At 41.2% G+C, this 20,729-nt stretch overlaps 1 protein-coding gene across 3 annotated transcripts in view; it reads left to right on the forward strand.

The window, feature by feature from the left end:
• LOC115137244 (arfaptin-1-like) overlaps positions 1-20,493 on the forward strand; it is a 28,874-nt gene extending 8,381 nt beyond the window's left edge. For 2 of the 3 annotated variants that reach the window (XM_029673441.2, XM_029673443.2), the window contains 7 exons: positions 5,559-5,658; positions 10,304-10,411; positions 11,241-11,347; positions 12,153-12,374; positions 16,115-16,272; positions 16,622-16,796; positions 18,169-20,493. In XM_029673441.2, the coding sequence (XP_029529301.2) occupies positions 5,559-5,658; positions 10,304-10,411; positions 11,241-11,347; positions 12,153-12,374; positions 16,115-16,272; positions 16,622-16,796; positions 18,169-18,324 (1,026 nt within the window). In that variant the 3' untranslated portion in view covers positions 18,325-20,493. The remainder of the gene's footprint in view (positions 1-5,558; positions 5,659-10,303; positions 10,412-11,240; positions 11,348-12,152; positions 12,375-16,114; positions 16,273-16,621; positions 16,797-18,168) is intronic. The other variant, XM_029673442.2, reaches the window with a different exon arrangement.
• Positions 20,494-20,729: the final 236 nt, after the last annotated feature.

The raw sequence follows: 20,729 nt of genomic DNA on the forward strand, positions 1-20,729 counted from the left end.
CTAAAGATTGATTCCATACATCGTTGGACATGTTTCTATGGACAGGAATGGAACTTTTTTACATTTCGTCTGCAACTAGGGAACGCGCTTCATGACTTTGGATTTGTTTACCAAATGTGCTAACAAAAGTAGCTCTTTGGACACAAATGATGGACATTATCGAACAAAATCGAACATTTAATGTGGAACTGGGATTCCTGGGAGTGCATTCTGTTGAAGATCATCAAAGGTAAGGGAATATTTATAATGTTATTTCTGATTTCTGTTGACTCCAACATGGCGGATACATTTTTTTTTCTTTTTCTGAGGGCCATCTCAGATTATTGCATGGTTTGCTTTTTCCGTAAAGTTTAAAAACAAATCTGACACAGCTGTTGCATTAAGGAGAGGTATATCTATTAGAGGTCGACCGATTATGATTTTTCAACGCCGTTACCGATTATTGGAGGACCAAAAAAGCCAATACCGATTAATCTGACGATTTTTATTTATTTGTAATAATGACAATTACAACCATGCTGAATTAACACTTTTTTAAACTAAATATAATACATCAATAAAATCAATTTAGCCTCAAATAAATAATGAAACATGTTCAATTTGGTTTAAATAATGCAAAAACAAAGTGTTGGAGAAGAAAGTAAAAGTACAATATGTGCCATGTAAGAAAGCTAATGTTTCAGTTCCTTGCTCAGAACAAGAGAACATATGAAAGCTGGTGGTTCCTTTTAACATGAGTCTTCAATATTCCCCGGTAAGAAGTTTTAGGTTGTCGTTATTATAGGACTATTTCTCTCTATACCATTTGTATTTCATTAACCTAGGACTATTGGATGTTCTTATAGGCACTTTAGTATTGCCAATGTAACTGTATAGATTCCGTCCCTTAACTCGCTCCTACCTGAGCTCGAACCAGGAACACAAAGACAACAGAGCAAGGGAAACAACCACTCCAAGGTTCAGAGCGAGCGAGTGACGTTTGAAATGCTATATGCGCATGCTACCTAGCCAGCCATTTCACTTCGGTTACACCACCCTCATCTCGGGAGTTGATATGTTTGAAGTCATAAACAGCGCAATGCTTGACGCACAATGAAGAGCTGCTGGCAAAACGCACGAAAGTGCTGTTTGAATGAATGTTTACGCGCCTGCTTCTGCCTACCACCGCTAAGTCAGATACTTGGATACTTGTATGCTTCTATGCTTAGTCAGATTATACGCAACGCATGACTCGATAGATAATATTTAGTAATTTCATCAACCATGTGTAGTTAACTAGTGATTATGATTGATTGTTTTTATAAGATGAGTTTAATGCTAGCAAGCAACTTACCTTGGCTTACTGCATTCACGTAACAGGCAGTCTCCTTGTGGAGTGCAACAAGAGGCAGGTCATTATTGCGTTGGACTAGTAAACTGTAAGGTTGCAAGATTGGATCCCCCGAGCTGACAAGGTACACATCTGTCGTTCTGTCCCTGAACAGGCAGTTAACCCACTGTTCCCAGGCCATCATTGAAAATAAGAATTTGTTCTTAACTGACTTGCCTAGTTAAATAAAGGTTAAAAAAAATGCCCATGATTTTGGAATGAGATTATCAACGAGCAGGTGTCCACATGTAGTGTACTTCCATACTTTAAAAAAAACTTTGACCATCAGACAAGTCTTTTGAGGCCTGTGGGCGTCCCAGAGCAAACAACCTAATGTATGTGTTCATGAGTCTCACCGTTTAGTGTTTAACAAAAACTGTTTGCATGCTACAGCTTGTGGAGGCCGTAGAGCAAAACGGAGATCACCATTTTGTTCGTGAGAGTCTAATCTTTTCATAGAGGTGTCATAATATTTTGTAGGCAAAAATGTTCGGACTCTACCGATATCCGGGATGTCTCAAATCTGTGTTTGTCAGACCATAACTCTATCACCTTTCACCGCAGATGCGGAAGTGCTTGGATTGAGAAGCATCTAATGCATATCTCTAGGTTAAAATGACAGATTTTTATTAGGATTTTTTTTTATTGTGCTTATTAGATTTCCACAGGTTCGCAGACATTACTCTAGGGGATAATAGGGTGTTGGGCCACGGCAAGCCACCAGAACAGCATTAATGCGCCTTGGCATAGATTCGACAAGTATCTGGAACTTTATTGGATAGATGTGACACCATTCTTCCACAGAAAATTCAATAATTTGGTGTTTTGTTGATGGTGGTGAAAAATGCTTTGTCAGTCACCATTCCAGAATCTCCCATAAGTGTTCAATTGGGTCAAGATCTGGTGACTGCCATGCATATGGACATAGTTTTCATGCCCGTCAAACCACTTGTGCCCTGGGGATGTGGGCATTGTCAATTAGCAACTGGGCCTGCCCAGCATTTTTTTGGACCCTAAGTATGAATTGTTTAGGAATTGCTCAGGAACCACACCTGTGTGGACGTACCTGCTTTCAATATAGTTGGGCTCCCTCATTTAAAGTAATTTGATGCCCCAGCTGTGCATTTGAAACAGTAGCAGCAGCTCTTTTTGTAGCTCCACATCATGGGATTTAATTATGGACAAGCCTGTACTTAGGCAATGCATCTACACTAACTCCCCATAATGACAAAGTGAAAACATGTTTTTAGACATTTTTGCTAATTTTATTGAAAATGAAATGCATAAATGTCTCTTGCGTAAGTATTCACACCCATGAGTCAATACTTTGTAGAAACACCTTTGGCGGCGGTTACAGCTTTGTGTAATCTTGGCTATAATCAGTATCAGCTTTGCACATCAGGATTTGGGGATTTTTCTCCCATTTTTCATTGCAATTTTTCTCAAGCTCTGTTGGGTTAGTTTGGGAGCTTTGGTGAACAGCAATCTTCACGTCTTTCCACAGACTTTCAATGGGATTCAAGTCTGGGCTTTGGCTTGACAGCTGAAGGACTTTCATATTCTTGTTCTGAAGCCATTCCTGCATGGCTTTGTCTGTATGCTTGGGGTCATTGTCCAGTTGGAATGTAAATCTTTGCCCCAGTCTAAGGTCGTTTGCACTCTGAAGCAGGTTCTCATCAAGGATTTGCCTGCATTTGACTCTTTCATTGTTCCCTCTATCCTTACCAGTCTCCCAATCCCTGCCGCTGAAAAGCATCCCCATAGCATGATGCTGCCACCACCATGCTTCACGGTAGGGATGGTGTTGGAAGAGTGATGAGCTGTGCCTGGTTTTCTCCAGACATAGCACTTTGCATTCAGGTCTCATTAAACCACATAATCTTTTGCCTTATGATCTGAGACTTTCACATGCCTTTTTGCAAACTCCAGGCGTGCTATCATGTGCTTTTTTCTCAGGAGTAGCTTCCGTCTAGCCGCTCTCCCATAAAGCCCAGATTGGTGAAGTGCTGTGGAGACTGTTGTCCTTCTGGCAGGTTCTCTGATCTCAGCAGAGGAACTCTGTAGTTCTGGTCATTGGGTTCTTTACAAACACGTGACTGGCTCAACTGTTCTGGGGAAATATGGTATTCTATGTATAATAATGTGATAGGTGAAAGGAAGAACGCAATATGCTTCATCTCCTAATGTATTGCACACGTTGACTGCAGGTATTTTCTTAAAGTAGCTTCAAATATTAAAACGTATTGTAAAACTAAAACTAAAATTCAACGGTATGGAAAAAGCAGCCCGTGGCTAGTTCCTAATACCCCAGTATACGTTATACCACCCAAGCCTAACTGGTATACATGTAATCCTACATATGTAATGAATCAAACCATAGGCATATTCTTGTCCGTTGTCCATGTGGTATTGTTGCTGCTCTCTAGCTATGCCCATGTTTATCATGTATTGATTGATGAATATATCATACTTATCCAGTTTAGAAAATGCAGACCGATGGTACATGGTATTAACATGAATGTCAAGACAGACATTGTAAAGATTGGTGGCATGCAGTTCAAATCCCGTCAATCGTCTGTTTATGTCACTGACGGTAAGGCTTTTGTGACCATTGTAAGCACACAGAACATCCCCGCATTGGGGTCTTGCTGTCTAATTTATGTTTAGGGATCGTGCCGTGCTTTGTTAGGCTCTATGGTGTAATAAGGGGCAAGCAATAATGCTATATTTCCCATAAGAACAGTTACTAATCTCAGACATGCGTGCCTATTTTATGACGGAATAAATTGTAATACATAGTGCCGGAGTCTGGCGCAGCAGTAACGCTCCCGACTTGGGACCGTATGCCCCCACGACGATGGGTCTCTGCTCACCTAACTGTTTGTGCCCTTCCTTTTCTGTACCTCCTCCTTGGTTTGAGGTTACTTAGGTGTTTGGGCCACACATTCTGAACATGTGGATCTTACCCCTATCACTCAGTTTGTTTTCTGTTAGCATTGGCTATAGTTAAGTTAGCAGTGGCTTTAGAAACACATCCGAATCAACCCGTAAGTGACAAACTAGAGCTAAGTATAAAAATGAATATCCTTTAAAATAATGTCATACGAATCATGTTAATTTACAGAACATTGTCATGATCATTGTCATCTCCCTTTTAAAGTGAATTCCAATGTGTTGCCCATTGGTGGCAACTTGATCTCTTACACTGGACGCCAGCCAATAGCTTTGAGGCCGCGGGTGTGATTCATGGTGATTTGAGAGGAAGCAAGCAGAATGTACTTAAAGGGAAAATCTATTCTCATAAAACCTGTACAGGACACTTGTTTCTTGAAGTCCTTCAGTTGTCAGGAGCAATTTTTTTAAAAATCTTAGTGACTATTGTAGTTCCATTTCGTGACAGTCTGTGATTCTTTCGATGTCTGTGTATGGGCACATTTTTGAAAATTAAATTCTGCGATTGTTCAGTTTCTGTAAATGGTGAGAATGCATCAACTTAGGTCAAACTCATTGGTGGTGGTGGAAAAAGTACTCGACGTTCATACTTGAGTAAAAGTAAAGATACCTTAATAGAAAATGACTCAAGTACAAGTGAAAGTTAACCAGTAAAATACTACTTGAGAAAAAGTAAAATAAACTTAATAAACTTAAATATACTTAAGTATCAAAAGTAAACGTAGTTGCTAAAATATACTTACGTTTCAAAAGTAAACGTATGAATAATTACATTCCTTATTATGCAAACCAGATGGCACAATTGTCTTAAAAAAAAAATAATAATAATAATTTATTTTTACGGATAGACAGGGTCACACCAACACTCAGACATTTTAAAAACAAAACATTTGTGTTTTGTGAGTTCGCCAGATCAGAGGCAGTAGAGATGACCAGGAATGTTCTCTTGATAAGCGTGCGAATTGGACCATTTTCTCTCCTGCAAAGCATTCAAAATGTAACGAATACTTTTGTGTGTCAGGGAAAACGTATGGAGTAAAAAGTAAATTTTTTTTTTTAGTAATATATTGAATTTAAAAGTTATAATATATAAATAGCAAGGTAAAGTACAGATACCCCCCAAAAAGGACTTAAGTAAAAATACTTTAAAGTACTAAAGTACTTTACACCAGTGTCGTATTCTTCAATGTGAACCCCTTTCCTCTGACCGTTGCAATTTTCCCTCCCTGACTTTTAGGACCCTTCTTACGGGGACCTGAACCTGTCAGAAAGCCACATCCACTCTGGCAGCTTTGCCTTGATGACAGAGGGCATCATTGCATCAGGACCATACAAAGGTACAGTAACCAGACTATCAAGAAATGGCGTGCAGCAGCAAATTGAATGTAAAGACTGTTTCCAGTGAGTGCAGGTTTTTCCTTTTCTACTGTAACCAGAGTACCTAGTACATTTTCTTTAAAAAAAAAACATTTTTGGTGGGGGGTGGAGTTTAGGTCAGCTTTAATATTGCAGATTGTGGCTTCCATCAGTGTAATTGTCTGCATCATTTCCAATCCCCCAGATGTATTTTTTTGTACATTATACTGACACAGTACATCTTACAATTGTTATCTTTTGGTTTTAACTCCATCTTTCAGCTAACCTCAACCCCTACCATCTAGTTTTGATTTCTATTTGCCATATATTTTTCAACTGTGCTGTTTCACAAAAGTTCTTAACCTACATACAGTTGAAGTCAAAGTTTACATACACTTAGGTTGGAGTCATTAAAACTTGTTTTTCAACCACTCCACAAATTTCTTGTTAACAAACTATAGTTTTGGCAAGTCGGTTAGGACATCTACTTTGCATGACACAAGTCATTTTTCCAACAATTGTTTACAGACAGATTATTTCACTTATAATTAACTGTATCACAATTCCAGTGGGTCAGATGTTTACATACACTAAGTTGACTGCCTTTAAACAGCGTGGAAAATTACAGGTAAAGGTCATGGCTTTAGAAGCTTCTGATAGGCTAATTGACATCATTTGAGTCAATTGGAGGTGTGCCTGTGGATGTATTTCAAGGCCTACCTTCAAACTCAGTGCCTCTTTGCTTGACATCATGAGAAAATCAAAAGAAATCAAGTCTGGTTCATCCTTGGGAGCAATTTCCAAAAGCCAGAAGGTACCACGTTAATCTTTACAAACAATAGTACGCAAGTATAAACACCATGGGACCACGCAGCCATCATACCGCCCAGGAATGAGAGACGTTCTGTCTCCTAGATATGATCATACTTTGGAGCGGGAAGTGCAAATCAATCCTACTGTCCTTTAGTAGTGGTTTCTTTGCAGCAAATATGACAAAAAAGGCCTGATTTCAAGCAGTCTCCTCTGAACAGTTGATTTTGAGATGTGTCACTTGAACTCTGAAGCATTTATTTGTGCTACAATTTCTGAGGCTGGTATGCCATTGATTTTAAACACTGCAGCAGAGGTAGCTCTGGGTCTTCCTTTCCTGTGGTGGGCCTCATGAGAGGCAGTTTCATCATGGCCCTTAATGGTTTTTGCGACTGCGCTTGAAAAAACTTTCTAAGTTCTTGAAAAGTTACGTATTGACTGACCTTGTCTTAAAATCTCTTATGGATTGGACCCTTTAAAAAAAAGAAATCCACCTAAAATGACACACCCATATCTAACTTCCTGTAGCTCAGGACATTAAACAAGGATATGCATATTCTTGATACCATTTAAAAGGAAACACATTGAAGTTTGTGGTAATGTAGAATATAACACATTAGATCTGGAAAAGATAGTTCAAACAAAAAAAACATGGTGTAATTTAGATATTGTCCACAAGATGGCAGCAGTGTGTGCAAGGTTTCAGACTGATTCAGTGAAAAATTACATCACAACACAATATTTTGTATAAAGTCTGCCAGGAGTTTGCCCAAATGTGCCAAATTGGTCCATTTATACTTTTTCAAGTATAGAGAACATACAGAAATGCTATGGTATTAAAAATAAATAAAATAAAATAAAAGCCCTGGAATGAGTAGGTGTGTCCAAACTTTTGACTGGTACTTTTGACTGGGTACTGTGTGTGTGTGTGTGTGTGTGTGAGTATTGATTAAATAAAATAAAAATGTATATTTTTTTGATTGTATTGAAAATCATACTGTTGGTATGGTATACTACCCAAGCCTAGTTTGCGTTATTCCTGTGTTTCGACCCTCATTCAATCCCGGTGTTCAGGTTGCAAAATGCAAGGTACTTTGGTTGTGTCGCCCTAACAAGCTGCCCCTCTGTCCAGCGCCAGAGATATGGATAGATGAGGACGACATTTGAATTTATAAAGGGGGGAGTCCAATTGAGTTTTAATGAATTGCCTCTGATCTCCGTTTGATTTCCTCCTGGCTCCCCTTTCTTTCATTATCGCATCCTCGTTACACATGCAAATAAATTAACTCTCTCCCCCTTGGCAACGGACTGGAGGCGCTGGCGTCCAGAGGTTGCTGCGGACTCTGAGTGTCCGCAGTCCCCTCTCAAGTCATGTAGATATCGTTTATCACTCGGAATCAATCCAGACCTATTGGAAAGTTATTAACACAAGCTGTATAAATTTCAGGCTGTGGTGGGAACTGGAAAATACTTACCTTGGCATGCCCATTCAAGGGAGGGAGGTGAAGTCACTGAACACAGAGACTTGACGTTTGTATCAATTGACTCTTGTGACTGTAATTAACGGAACCAAAGTTTCACTTCAATGATACAGTATTTATGCAACAATATTCAACACGACTGCCCTTTTGTCCAGGTCCACATAATGTTGTGTGTGTGTGTGTGTGTGTGTGTGTGTGTGATACAACCATCCTAGCTCTGCAGATTTTGCTGTGAAGAGTCAGAATCATTTGATCACTTGTTTTGGTACTGTAGCTTGTTTTTGGTCGCAGGTTCAGGAATGACTGAAGATTTACAACATTTACTTGGAGCTAACTCTGCAAATAGCACTGCTGGGGAATTAGAAAAGTCATAGTAAATCAAACAATAATATAATAATTTTAACAAAACATTTTCTTTAATTTATAATCTGTAGAAACTATGAGAAAGGTTCAGGACTTTTGTGACATATCACAGTACAGTTGAAAAATATGGTTAATTGAAACCAAACCTGGATGGTGGTAGGGGTTGGGGGGAGCTAAAGGGAGGAACAAAAAAAAACAAGGCGACTAATATACTGTGTCAGTAAAATGGATATAGTATGTATAAGCAGGAAGTAGAAGCTTAGGTATTGTTGTCCATTAGGTTACTCCAATTAGAGGAGGGAGGATCGGGTTTGGGGAAAAATAATAAAGAAGGAAAATATACACCGGTCAAAAGTTTGGGGTCACTTAGAAATGTCCTTGTTTTTGAAAGAAAATGAACTTTTTTTTGTCCATTAAAAAAAAAACATCAAATCAGAAATACAGTGTAGACATTGTTTATGTTGTAAATGACTATTGTAGCTGGAAACGGATGATTTTGAATAGAATATCTACATAGGCGTATAGAGGCCCATTATCAGCAACCATCACTCTTGTGTTCCAATGGCACGTTGTGTTAGCTAATCCAAGTTGATCATTTTAAAAGGCTAATTGATTTAGGTTGGGAAACAGACACCTCACAAGCCTTCAACTGGCAGCTTCATTAAATAGTGTCCGCAAAACACCAGTCTCAACGTCAACAGTGAAAAGGCGACTCTGGGATGCTGGCCTTCTATGCAGAGTTCATTTGTCCAGTGTCTGTGTTCTTTTGCTCAATCTTTTCTTTTTATTGGCCAGTCTGATATATGGCTTTTTCTTTGCTACGCTGCCATTGGAACACAGGAGTAATGGTTGCTGATAATGGGCCTCTGTACGCCTATGTAGATATTCCATTCACAATCTGCCATTTCCAGCTACAATCGTCATTTCCAACATTAACAATGTCTACACTATCTTTCTGATCAATTTGATGTTATTTTAATGGACACAAAAAAAATTGCTTTTTCAAAAACAATGACATTTCTTAGTGTCCCCAAACTTTTGAACAAAAAATACATGGGCAATAATGTAGTGGGTACACTTTGAAAGTTGTAGTCCTTTCCGACATAGCTAGCATACAGTAGTGTTGGTTGATGGTAGTCACATACTTAGCATCAGAGGCTTTGCGTGATGTGCTGAAATGCCCAGTCATCAACAGCAAGGCGGCGGTGGATCGAACCGTGTCCCAGGCAACAACTTTAAACTCTGTTTGTTGTATACCTTCCTGTTTGTGGGTATGTGGTGTTCATAAGGACACATCAACACACTGAGAAGGTTCCTGACCTGGGCCAGTGTTCACAAAGCGTCTGATCTGGGATCTGTCCATGTGATATTTCATTCATTATGATCTAAAAGTCTAAACTTATCTTAGATCAGCACTCCTACTCTGAGACACTTTATGATTACAGACTCAGACCTGATATGTCACTTCTCAACTGGCTAACCCATAAAAGCATCCAAAGGCAAGTCTACAAAGACCGAAAGGCCGCAATGATAGAACCCTGTCATTTTACAGCAACATCTGTGCTTTTCATTAAAGGTCGAGCATAGGCTTAAATGGCAAGTACAGAACGTTTGTCCCATGGAGGTTTCACTGACAAGTAACATCAAACCAAAGGGAAGGTGCAGGCATAGTACATTGTGTCCAATGTGGTGTCAGGTAGTCCAATTGCTTTAGGAGTCTTTACTTGGTACGATATGAACCTAGTTGTGCCACTGATCCCCTTTTAGTCCAGTGGGACTGTTCTGTGCCTGTCATCTCAAGATTACACCTCTTATTCGGTCTTTAGGGGTGGGCCGCCCCATCCATAGTGCCATTCAGACCCAAAGGAACACCCAAGGAGGACCTGTGGGAGATTCCATTTGACAGCTCTAGATAGGGGGGGTTGTTGAATTGACTTACTAATCAATCGCCACTGTTGCCTGCTGTTTCCAGTGTCAGCAAGCCAGCCCACGTCTCCCGTGGCACCTGTAGCTCCCAGCTCAGCCGCGGCTAGCCGTCTGGCGCGACCCATCAGCGATAGTCAGACTGAGATACAGAAAGGTACCCGCAGCAACAGAGACGGTGTATATATATATATACGGACTTGCTTTCTGCTCCCTCTCTTATTTCTGGTTGGGCTTCTCTCCCTTGCTCCCTCCTTTGTATCAAGGCTCTGTGTCATTCCTTCAAAATCCATCGTCCACGTCCTTCATCGACTTCTACTGTCGTTTCTCTTCTATCTTCGCGTCCTTCCCCTCTCTCTTCGTTCAATTTCACCTTTGGCTTTTAGCTGCGAAGGATGCAATTACCTGAAAGCTTGACGGTGGTTTCTGGTTTGTAAACAGCTGAGGTTAGGCCACTGGAAACTAATTATGTTGGTTGTCTGCATTTCTCCCATAGCTGGTTATAGGGGTCCTCATCTTGTTTCAACATTTCACAAACACACTTGCTAGGACCAACCAAGCCTTACACAGCTTCACCTGAGTTTTAACCAGCATCCCTGCTTAACTCCTATGTCCTCCTTGCATCACTGGGCTCCCATAGTTCCTTGCAGACCTCCCTCAAACGGAAAAACCTCCCTTCTACTCTAAATGAAACTCCTTGCTGTTGCTTGTTACTAATTTATTTTCCCTGCAGGTAAACGTATATACTTTAGTATTTCACCTGTAGATGATAATCGTCAAAGTATCATAGTCGGCATCTAACTTTTACTCAGTGTTTCCATGTTCCAGTCTGATGACATGACTGGAAATGGTATATCAATCCTATGATTGATTCACCATAGTCTCACATCTACATTTTATATTCTCTAACACTTTATCTTACCAGAGCCCCAAGCTAACAGATACAGCCTCTCTCGACCGTTCATGACAGTCGCCTTTCTCTTCAGGCACTATGGAAGGGCAGAGCGGGCCGGTGGTCCTGGCAGACGACCTGAAGAACCCGGCCATGGAAAAACTGGACCTAGTGAGGAAGTGGAGTATCAACACGTACAAAGTAATATTTGCCACCAGCACTTTACTGCCCCTCTTTCTTTTCTAACTCCCACTCACTCATTCTCAACCTTGCTTTTTCACACCTCTATCTCCTTAGTACCTTTCTCCTCTCACAATCCGGTTCCCACTTTGCAGGTAGACTACCCCTTTTTTCCTGGCATCGCAACACACACACACACACACACACAGCTTTTCGTAGCCAGGGTTGGATTGGTGAGCTACCTATGATCTCATCTGTCCATAATTCCCCAGTGTGCTGTGAATGTTTACTTCTGGCTCCCCTGCTTTATTGCACACTCACAAAAGAGTTGCTGTAGAACATCTGATTTAGCCAAACTGTTTCTCAGTGATAATACACGGCACTACATACTTTTAATATCCATTAAAGATATTGCTTTGAATGTGATCAGAGATTTAGATAACAATTTAAATAAAATCTGTCTGTTCCCAGAGCCAACGTACAGGCTTTAGCTTGGAGGGCTAACATGGTATTGAGACATGTCGATGACCTGGGTTTGATACACTAGGATCCTAACTATGTGGGTTCTCAACCCAACATCAGATTCACTAGAATTCTAACGATGTTGGCGCTATCTCATTTGAAACCATGGTCAGCTACTCTCGGATGCTAACTATGCTAACACTAATTCGTTTGAAACCCCAGGTCAGTTACACTGGGATAATATATGTTAACGCTAACTTGTTTGAAACGCAAGGTCCGTTATTCTTGAATGCTAACAATGCTAATGCTAAATCATTCCATTTGGTCAGTTACACTAGGAATGCTAACACTTCTCTCCCCGCAGTGCACCAGGCAGATCTTGTCGGAGAAGCTGGGCCGCGGCTCACGGACGGTGGACCTGGAGCTGGAGGGGCAGATCGAAGTGCTGCGCGACAACAAGCGCAAGTACGAACACGTGGTCAAGCTGACCCAGACTCTGGCCAACCAGCTCACCCAGATGATGCAGACTCAGCGGCAGCTTGGCGATGCCTTCGCTGACCTCGGCCTCAAGTCGCCAGAGCTCCATGTGAGTCAGTCACTATTTTTTAACTTTGACCTAAACGAGCAACCTGAAGCTGGAGTAGGTTGAAGTAGTTGAAACGAATACAAGGTCCGTTTTTTTCTTCATGCCTGTAATGTTAATGGAAGGTTAGGATTGGGAGTAAAGTAACCTCCTCGATCTGTGGTTTGGGACATACCTTTTAAGGATGGCCGTTTCTGGCTCTGGTTTGTTATCAGTACTCTGAAATTACTTCTATTCCTCATCACTTTTTTTCCATAACCACTGATAGCTAGGTGAAAGGACTGGGTAGGTTAACACTATTCTGCTTTCACCTGTCAGATCAGTCAGTGATTTTCTCCCTTTTTTACTTGAGCTGCTTCAGGTTGCCTCAGTGCGGATGATGCTGAGTGGGTTCACTTGTGTTGAATTCTCAAATGCACTAAAAGCCTTTGATAAATTGGTTTAATTTGTATCTATATAAAATGGATTTAAAAGACAGACCGCTGAATGCAAAGCCAGACCTATTTTATTTGACTTAGCTGTTTTATACATGATGCATAATTTATTATTTGTAGTAAATGTATTATTGATGTACCCTGAAATGATAAACAAATGTCCCTCGCACTAACTCTCTTGCACTGGCTCTATGCATACTCACACATACAACACTGGTTTTCCAACACACACACACACGTACACACACACTGCATACGCTCACACACACAAAACACGCCTACATGCATATTGACCCTAAACACACTCACACACAGACACACTTACACCCTCTTCACATACGCTGCTTCCACTCTGTTTCCTGACAAGGGGTTGGAACAAATTATTTCTCAATTGTTTCATTCTGAGCAGAACCGTCATTTCCCCCCCACCCACTGTTCCAAACAGCAAAGTGAAGTTCTGAACCGGTTCGAACCCCCAACAAGTAATGGTTTATATAGTTTCTTTCTGTTCCTTTTTAAACCTCAAATAATTGTAATAATATTTTTTTTTACATTTAACTCTACTTTAAATGACTTCACCAATGGATAGAGCAGCTTGCTATGGAGTGGGCAAGATATGTACATGCATTGGACAGACAAGTGTAGGGTGCGGCAGACATTTTCCGGGTGAGGAGAGCGCTGGGCATGAAGGCATGGGCATGTTATGACATGCATGATCTGAATTAGGCACACCGAATTAGATCTATGAAGGAGCGGTGTCGATGAGGAAACTTTTGAATGTCTTTGAACTTCGGAGTTTGACATTGGACCAGGGATAGCCCTTGATCATGACTTTCAGTTCCATTACATTACACATAATGAGGCCGATAGTTTTAAGAGCTAGACCACAGCTATCTGGTATGTGTAGAGCGGCACCAGAGTTAAAGTAAAGACTTTTGTAGTTAATAAATCCAATGTGAAACGTGATATCGATAGTAACCTTAACCAGAATTGATATTGAATTGACCATTGTCCTCTAATTAAAAAAATGCATTACATTACATTACATTTAAGTCATTTAGCAGACGCTCTTATCCAGAGCGACTTACAAATTGGTGCATTCACCTTATGACCTCCAGTGGAACAGTAGTGCATCTAAATCTTTTCAGGGGGAGGGGGGGTGAGAGGGATTACTTTATCCTATCCTAGGTATTCCTTAAAGAGGTGGGGTTTCAGGTGTCTCCGGAAGGTGGTGATTGACTCCGCTGTCCTGGCGTCGTGAGGGAGTTTGTTCCACCATTGGGGGGCCAGAGCAGCGAACAGTTTTGACTGGGCTGAGCGGGAACTGTACTTCCTCAGTGGTAGGGAGGCGAGCAGGCCAGAGGTGGATGAACGCAGTGCCCTTGTTTGGGTGTAGGGCCTGATCAGAGCCTGGAGGTACTGAGGTGCCGTTCCCCTCACAGCTCCGTAGGCAAGCACCATGGTCTTGTAGCGGATGCGAGCTTCAACTGGAAGCCAGTGGAGGGAGCGGAGGAGCGGGGTGACGTGAGAGAACTTGGGAAGGTTGAACACCAGACGGGCTGCGGCGTTCTGGATGAGTTGTAGGGGTTTAATGGCACAGGCAGGGAGCCCAGCCAACAGCGAGTTGCAGTAATCCAGACGGGAGATGACAAGTGCCTGGATTAGGACCTGCGCCGCTTCCTGTGTGAGGCAGGGTCGTACTCTGTGTTGTAGAGCATGAACCTACAGGAACGGGCCACCGCCTTGATGTTAGTTGAGAACGACAGGGTGTTGTCCAGGATCACGCCAAGGTTCTTAGCGCTCTGGGAGGAGGACACAATGGAGTTGTCAACCGTGATGGCGAGATCATGGAACGGGCAGTCCTTCCCCGGGAGGAAGAGCAGCTCCGTCTTGCCGAGGTTCAGCTTGAGGTGGTGATCCGTCATCCACACGGATATGTCTGCCAGACATGCAGAGATGCGATTCGCCACCTGGTCATCAGAAGGGGGAAAGGAGAAGATTAATTGTGTGTCGTCTGCATAGCAATGATAGGAGAGACCATGTGAGGTTATGACAGAGCCAAGTGACTTGGTGTATAGCGAGAATAGGAGAGGGCCTAGAACAGAGCCCTGGGGGACACCAGTGGTGAGAGCACGTGGTGTGGAGACGGATTAGCCTCTTGCTAATTTTTAAATCACTCTTGTAACGTCAGTAGCTTACAGTAGACTGCATGCTTCGGAGTGAGGGGAAGGTAGCCTACATACACACTGGCAAAGATTTTCAGCTGGTGGGCCGCCTGACACTGGAAGTTTGAGTGACAGTGAGGGCTTTGCATAGGCGCTTTGAGTTTTTTTTGTGGGACTGGAACAAAATGCACGGAACATAAAATAACGTTATTAACCGGTTCATATGCTTTTAAAATAATACGGTTCTGTTGCGGAACAGTATAGATAACTTTCTGGTTCCGTTCCTCCCAAAAATGTTATTTTCCGGTTTTGTTATGTTCGCTGAACCGTTTCCTACCTCCTGATTGCCTGGTCCCTTTTATCCCTACCTACACGTATTACCTCAACTACCTCGTTATTTTGTGTTACTATTTCCTTATTGTTTTGTAAGTATTTGCTTATGCGTAAATTATAGCTAGTTTTTATAGCCACCTAAAACCCTTGTCAGATCTATAGGCAATTATGAACAGTAAACTGGGTGGGACCCGTACTTCATGTTCTATCTTTATTGTAATGGGATTTATGCACATCCACCACCTGCTGCCTAATGAAAGGGTTGTGTGTGTGTGTACATGTTTGTGTTTCAATGTTCTGTTTATGAGATGGTAGCACTGCCATGTTTCGTGTTAGATTTACTTCTGTTGTATGATGAATAAGCCTGTCCAAAATGGTTTATTTGCTGTGACATTTGGGCCTAGACATTCATGGTTTGTTAAGAGTTAAGACTTCCATTTTGTATAAAAGGTTTAAATAAACATGTATCGAGATTTAAGAAAGCACAGCTCGTGGTTGGAAGTTAAATGTGACTGTCTGAATTGTCATTGGATGTCAAAATGATCTATGAGCTCTCAAAGGGAATTCTATAATGATTCAATATATGTAATTATGTGCTCACTCTAAAAGCAATTTTCTCATGACATTGATGGGTCACTCAATATCCATTAATCACTTTAGGAAATAAAGACCTTTTGCCTCATATTTTAGGGAAGTAGTATTTTGATCATATTCAACGATGCTATGCTTGCTCAGATAATACAATTGTTCTCTGGTAGTCGTTATCTTATTGAATTGTCAAAAAAATGTGTGATGCAATCTTGTGTTTCAGGAGGAGTTTGGCTACAATGCTGACACTCAAAAACTTTTGTCCAAAAATGGGGAGACCCTACTGGGAGCTATCAACTTCTTCATTGCCAATGTGAACACACTGGTGGACAAAACAATTGAGGACACTATGATTAACATCAAACAGTATGAAACTGCCAGGTAATATGAGAATATCAGTTTAAATTGGTTCACTGTTACTTATTGACTGACTTGCATCCTCTTATTGAACATTTTGAGGGCATATGTTATTCCTAGTCATTTTCTGAAATGGACTGCCATGGCCAATTAAGTGTTTTGGGGAGGTTTCATCAATGTTTTGTAGGATTTTGTTTGACTCTTGGATGTGTTATTATCCCTAGCCTGGTCGCAGATCTGTTTGTGCTGTATAATCAACTCCTCTGGTCGTTGTCTGGCAAGACGATGACTGCTGGAGTTGTCAAGACGGCTATAGTACCCGAAAAAAATAGTATGTAGTTGACCTCCGTCTGCTCTTTGACATCCCCTGTAGGATTGAGTTTGACGCGTACCGCACAGACCTGGAGGAATTGAACCTGGGGCCGCGGGATGCCACCACTCTGCCCAAGATAGAATACTCCCAGCAGCAGTTCCAGATCCACCGCGAGAAGTACGAGAAGATGCGCAATGACGTCTCCATCAAGCTCAAATTCCTGGAAGAGAACAAGGTACTTCCGAAGCTAGTTTTAGGCTACTCCTGATATGGCAGCTAAGTCTTTTTTCAGCATCAAGGGCTAGTACAGAATACATGTGACCAGATTTTGCGTCCTTACTAGGATGTATTTGTCTTGGAACCTTTGCTGTCAACTAGGGATTAACATGGGCAACCAGCATCCTGGGACTGTCCCGGGAACACTTCACATTTCCCAAAATAATAACCTGGGAAATTACAACATTTTTCCCCAATGTCACACTAATGCAATTCCAAAAATACTCAACATGCAGATGAGCCAAAAATAAAATAGCACATTGTCCCAACAGGTTGTCGCAGGTAAGCCTTTAGCCTAGCGTATTTACCTCACACAATTTAACCATAAATTCAAAGCACATGCCTAATTGACACTGCTGGACTGCACATGCAACCCGAATGCAGTTAAACACTACACCAGGGGTGGTTAATTCCAGTCCTCGGGGGCCTGATTGGTTTTGCCCCAGCCCCAGCTAACACACCTGACTCCAATATTCGCCTAATCATGATCTTCAGTTTAGAATGCAATTTGCTTAATCAGGTGTGTTTGCTACGGACGGAGAAAGTGTGACACCAACAGGCCCCGAGGACTGGAGTTGCCCACCCCTGCCCTACACTATAGCCTATAAAATGTGTGCTTCTTTGAGCTGTCATTGTGACTCTTCAGACAGTCACAAATTGTATAGGCCCATACCTAATTCACTGTTCAAGAGTCGTATGACTTGGGGCTAGAAGCTGTTGAGAAGCCTTTTGGACCTAGACTTGGCACCCTGGTACCACTTGCCATGGTAGCAGAGAGAACAGTCTATTACTAGTGTCGCTGGAATTTTTTACCATTTTTAGTGCCTTCCTCTGACACCGCCTGGTATGGAGGTCCTGGATGGCAGGAAGCTTGGCCCCCGTGATGTACTGGGCCGTACGCACTACCCTTTGTAGTGCCTTGCGGTCGGAAGCCGAGCAGTTGCCATACCAGGCAGTGATGCAATCAGTCAGGATGCTATCAATGGTGCAGCTGTATAACTTTTTTAGGATCTGATTACCCATGCCAAATCCTTTGTCTCCTGTGGGGGAATAGGTTTTGACGTGCCCTTTCACAACTTTTTGGTGTGCTTGTATATGGACTTGGTCTTTTACCCAAATAGGGCTGTCTTCTGTATACTGAAATGCCCTGAGACTAGGTTGGCCAAATCTAAAACTGACCAGTGTTGCTGTTTGAAAAGTCTGGTGGGATATTTGCTAAATAAATAAAAAAACTGGTCCATTACACAGTTGTTCAACCGGCATTAAATGCAACTGTGTTGTCTGACTCTGTGCTTATGTCTTTCTGTTCTTTCTCCTCCTTCCTCTCCCAGGTGAAAGTGTTGCACAACCAGCTGATCCTCTTCCACAATGCCATCGCAGCATACTATGCAGGAAACCAGCAGCAGCTGGATCAGACGCTCAAGCAGTTCCACATCAAGTTGAAAATGCCCGGCGGGGATACACCATCTTGGCTGGAGGAGCACTAATCAACCGATCCACCCCTCCCAAAAAATCTAGTGGTTTGGTCTGGAGAGGCATCAGGAAATGCTCTCCCCTCCCTGTCTGCCTCTGTTCCTCCCACTTTTCTTCAGGATTGTAAAAGTTGTTAGGCAAAGCAACACTAAGACAAATAAATAATTTAAAAAACAAAGAAATATTTATCAATCTCTTGGTTGATAAACTGTACGTCCTGTTTTCTACTATGCTCTTGTTCTTCCTGTACAAGGAAATCCATTGACCGTTCTAATCGTGAAGTGGCCATCTCTCTTTTTCTCTCGTTCTCTTCTTTTTTACATGGAACTGCTGCAGTTCTTTTCGAATCATGGGAAATTCACTTTTTGGGGTTGATTTGACAAATCTAGTGAGAAGCACAGAGATGCTAAATACATTTTGGAAAGTGTAAAAGGACTTTTTACTCCAGCTTATGAATGTTGTATCTCGACACTGTAGAGACGTTTTGGGACAAATGGCCGTCATCTTCTTGACTCTGCATCCAGTTGGTTAACTTATCTCCACTTTTTGTAAAACTCTGGCCACCTATTGATGGAGTAACACTAATGATAGGCATCATTAAATGTACATGATGCATCATAAGCAAGATGTGACACCTGTTATACCCAGTGTATGACTGTAGGAAATGGATTACCACCTTCTTGGAATTAAATACAGTAGATTAGATGGTTGGTTTTCACTGTTTGAGTCATTGCATTGTACTGTAATGAATGGCCATTTTATAACAAGCGTCAATGTCATGTTTAAGGTGCTATTATGTTGCAATAATGATGTTCATTAGTGTTAACCATTTGTGTTTGTCTTTGACTTTAATCATTGGGTATATGATAGACAATATTAATTATTGAATTAAACATTTTGTAATTCCAGAGAAACTGAAAGACCAGCTTTACCACGTGAACTTGATGTGCCTTGTTTTATGTCTGTACAAATCTCTCGCAACTAAACACAGACCCCTCACACTGCCAGCTTCAGGACCATATAGCTGTAGATGGATAGATAAAGAATGGACCAAACATACCTACATCACATACACTCCATACCAACATAAACCACTCAATTATACTATTTCACGATTACCCCGCCGTGTGAATAGAATCCTTTTTGCTGCATTTGAGAAGAGGGGTAAATACGAGTTAAATCTCTAATTAGCAGCTGTTATCTGCTTTAAAGCTAACCTATATGCTAAACGTGAAGGTAAATGTTTGCATTTTAGAATGAGCAACAACAGTTCAGTCTTAGCATTGGACAATGACAATCTCTATGCTAGTTAATGGCACAAGAAGCATGTTGATTCCCTTGACTTTCCAATTGCAGTCATTTTTAAAAAATGATATCTTCCTCTCAAATATATATATATAATACTGCACATTTATGTACATGAGACAAAAAACACTTGTAAGAACTGTGTATATGAGATGAAAGTGGACCTGAAAAACATTTGTACATAGGAAAGACCAGCATCCTCTGCCTGAGCTTCTAAACATTTGAATAGTTATTTTCTGAATACTATGGTTATTTCCTTCGAAAGGACCACAGGTATTCTAGCCAGCTGTCTCGTCCCCGCGGGCACGCAGCATCCTCTGCCTGAGCTTCTAAACATTTGAATAGTTATTTTCTGAATACTATGGTTATTTCCTTCGAAAGGACCACAGGTATTCTAGCCAGCTGTCTCGTCCCCGCGGGCAAAATATGGGATGTCATGACGTTATATTCTGGTTGAAATGTTAGCCAGATGACAACCAGGTGAAGACATCTTTTTCATGACGCCATATTTTGGTTCTGGTAGAATGACATCTAAACACCTTCCCTTTAGAACCTGACCATAATATTCACAAAATAATGTTATTGCAACCACTTTTGCCCACGGGTTCCTCTGTCTTGTCTTCTATTTGTACCTACAGTACCATTCCTGCTGTACAACAGCGTGTGTGCATTGTACATCAATCTGTTCAATGAATTGATGTAAGCATAGATAAATATATATATTTGTAATTTCCTCTATTTTACCTTAGATATTTTATAGGGTATATGAATGAAGCGATGGGGCATTTTTCTCATGGTGATTAACAGATGTTGAGTTCAAAAACAGGTTTCTGAATGTTGTGTAAAGTCTTTTGGGGGAAAATAAAATGTTTTCTTCATGAATGTCTCATTTGGTGTTTTGGTATGTTTCCAATAATTGAGTGAAGGTTTTTTATATTTTCACAACTTCTTTGCATTTTTGCCTTTGTTATATGATTTGTGTGTACATTTGGATGATTTAGCCTCATGTTGTGCTGCCACCAGGGCCTGCTATGCGAAGGCTTAGCTACAGTATATAAATAAAGATATTTTCTGGTGTCCCCTTTTTTATTTTTTTTAACCTAAAATGCACATT

This window comes from Oncorhynchus nerka, linkage group LG11 (assembly GCF_034236695.1).
Source record: "Oncorhynchus nerka isolate Pitt River linkage group LG11, Oner_Uvic_2.0, whole genome shotgun sequence".
Taxonomy (NCBI): domain Eukaryota; kingdom Metazoa; phylum Chordata; class Actinopteri; order Salmoniformes; family Salmonidae; genus Oncorhynchus; species Oncorhynchus nerka.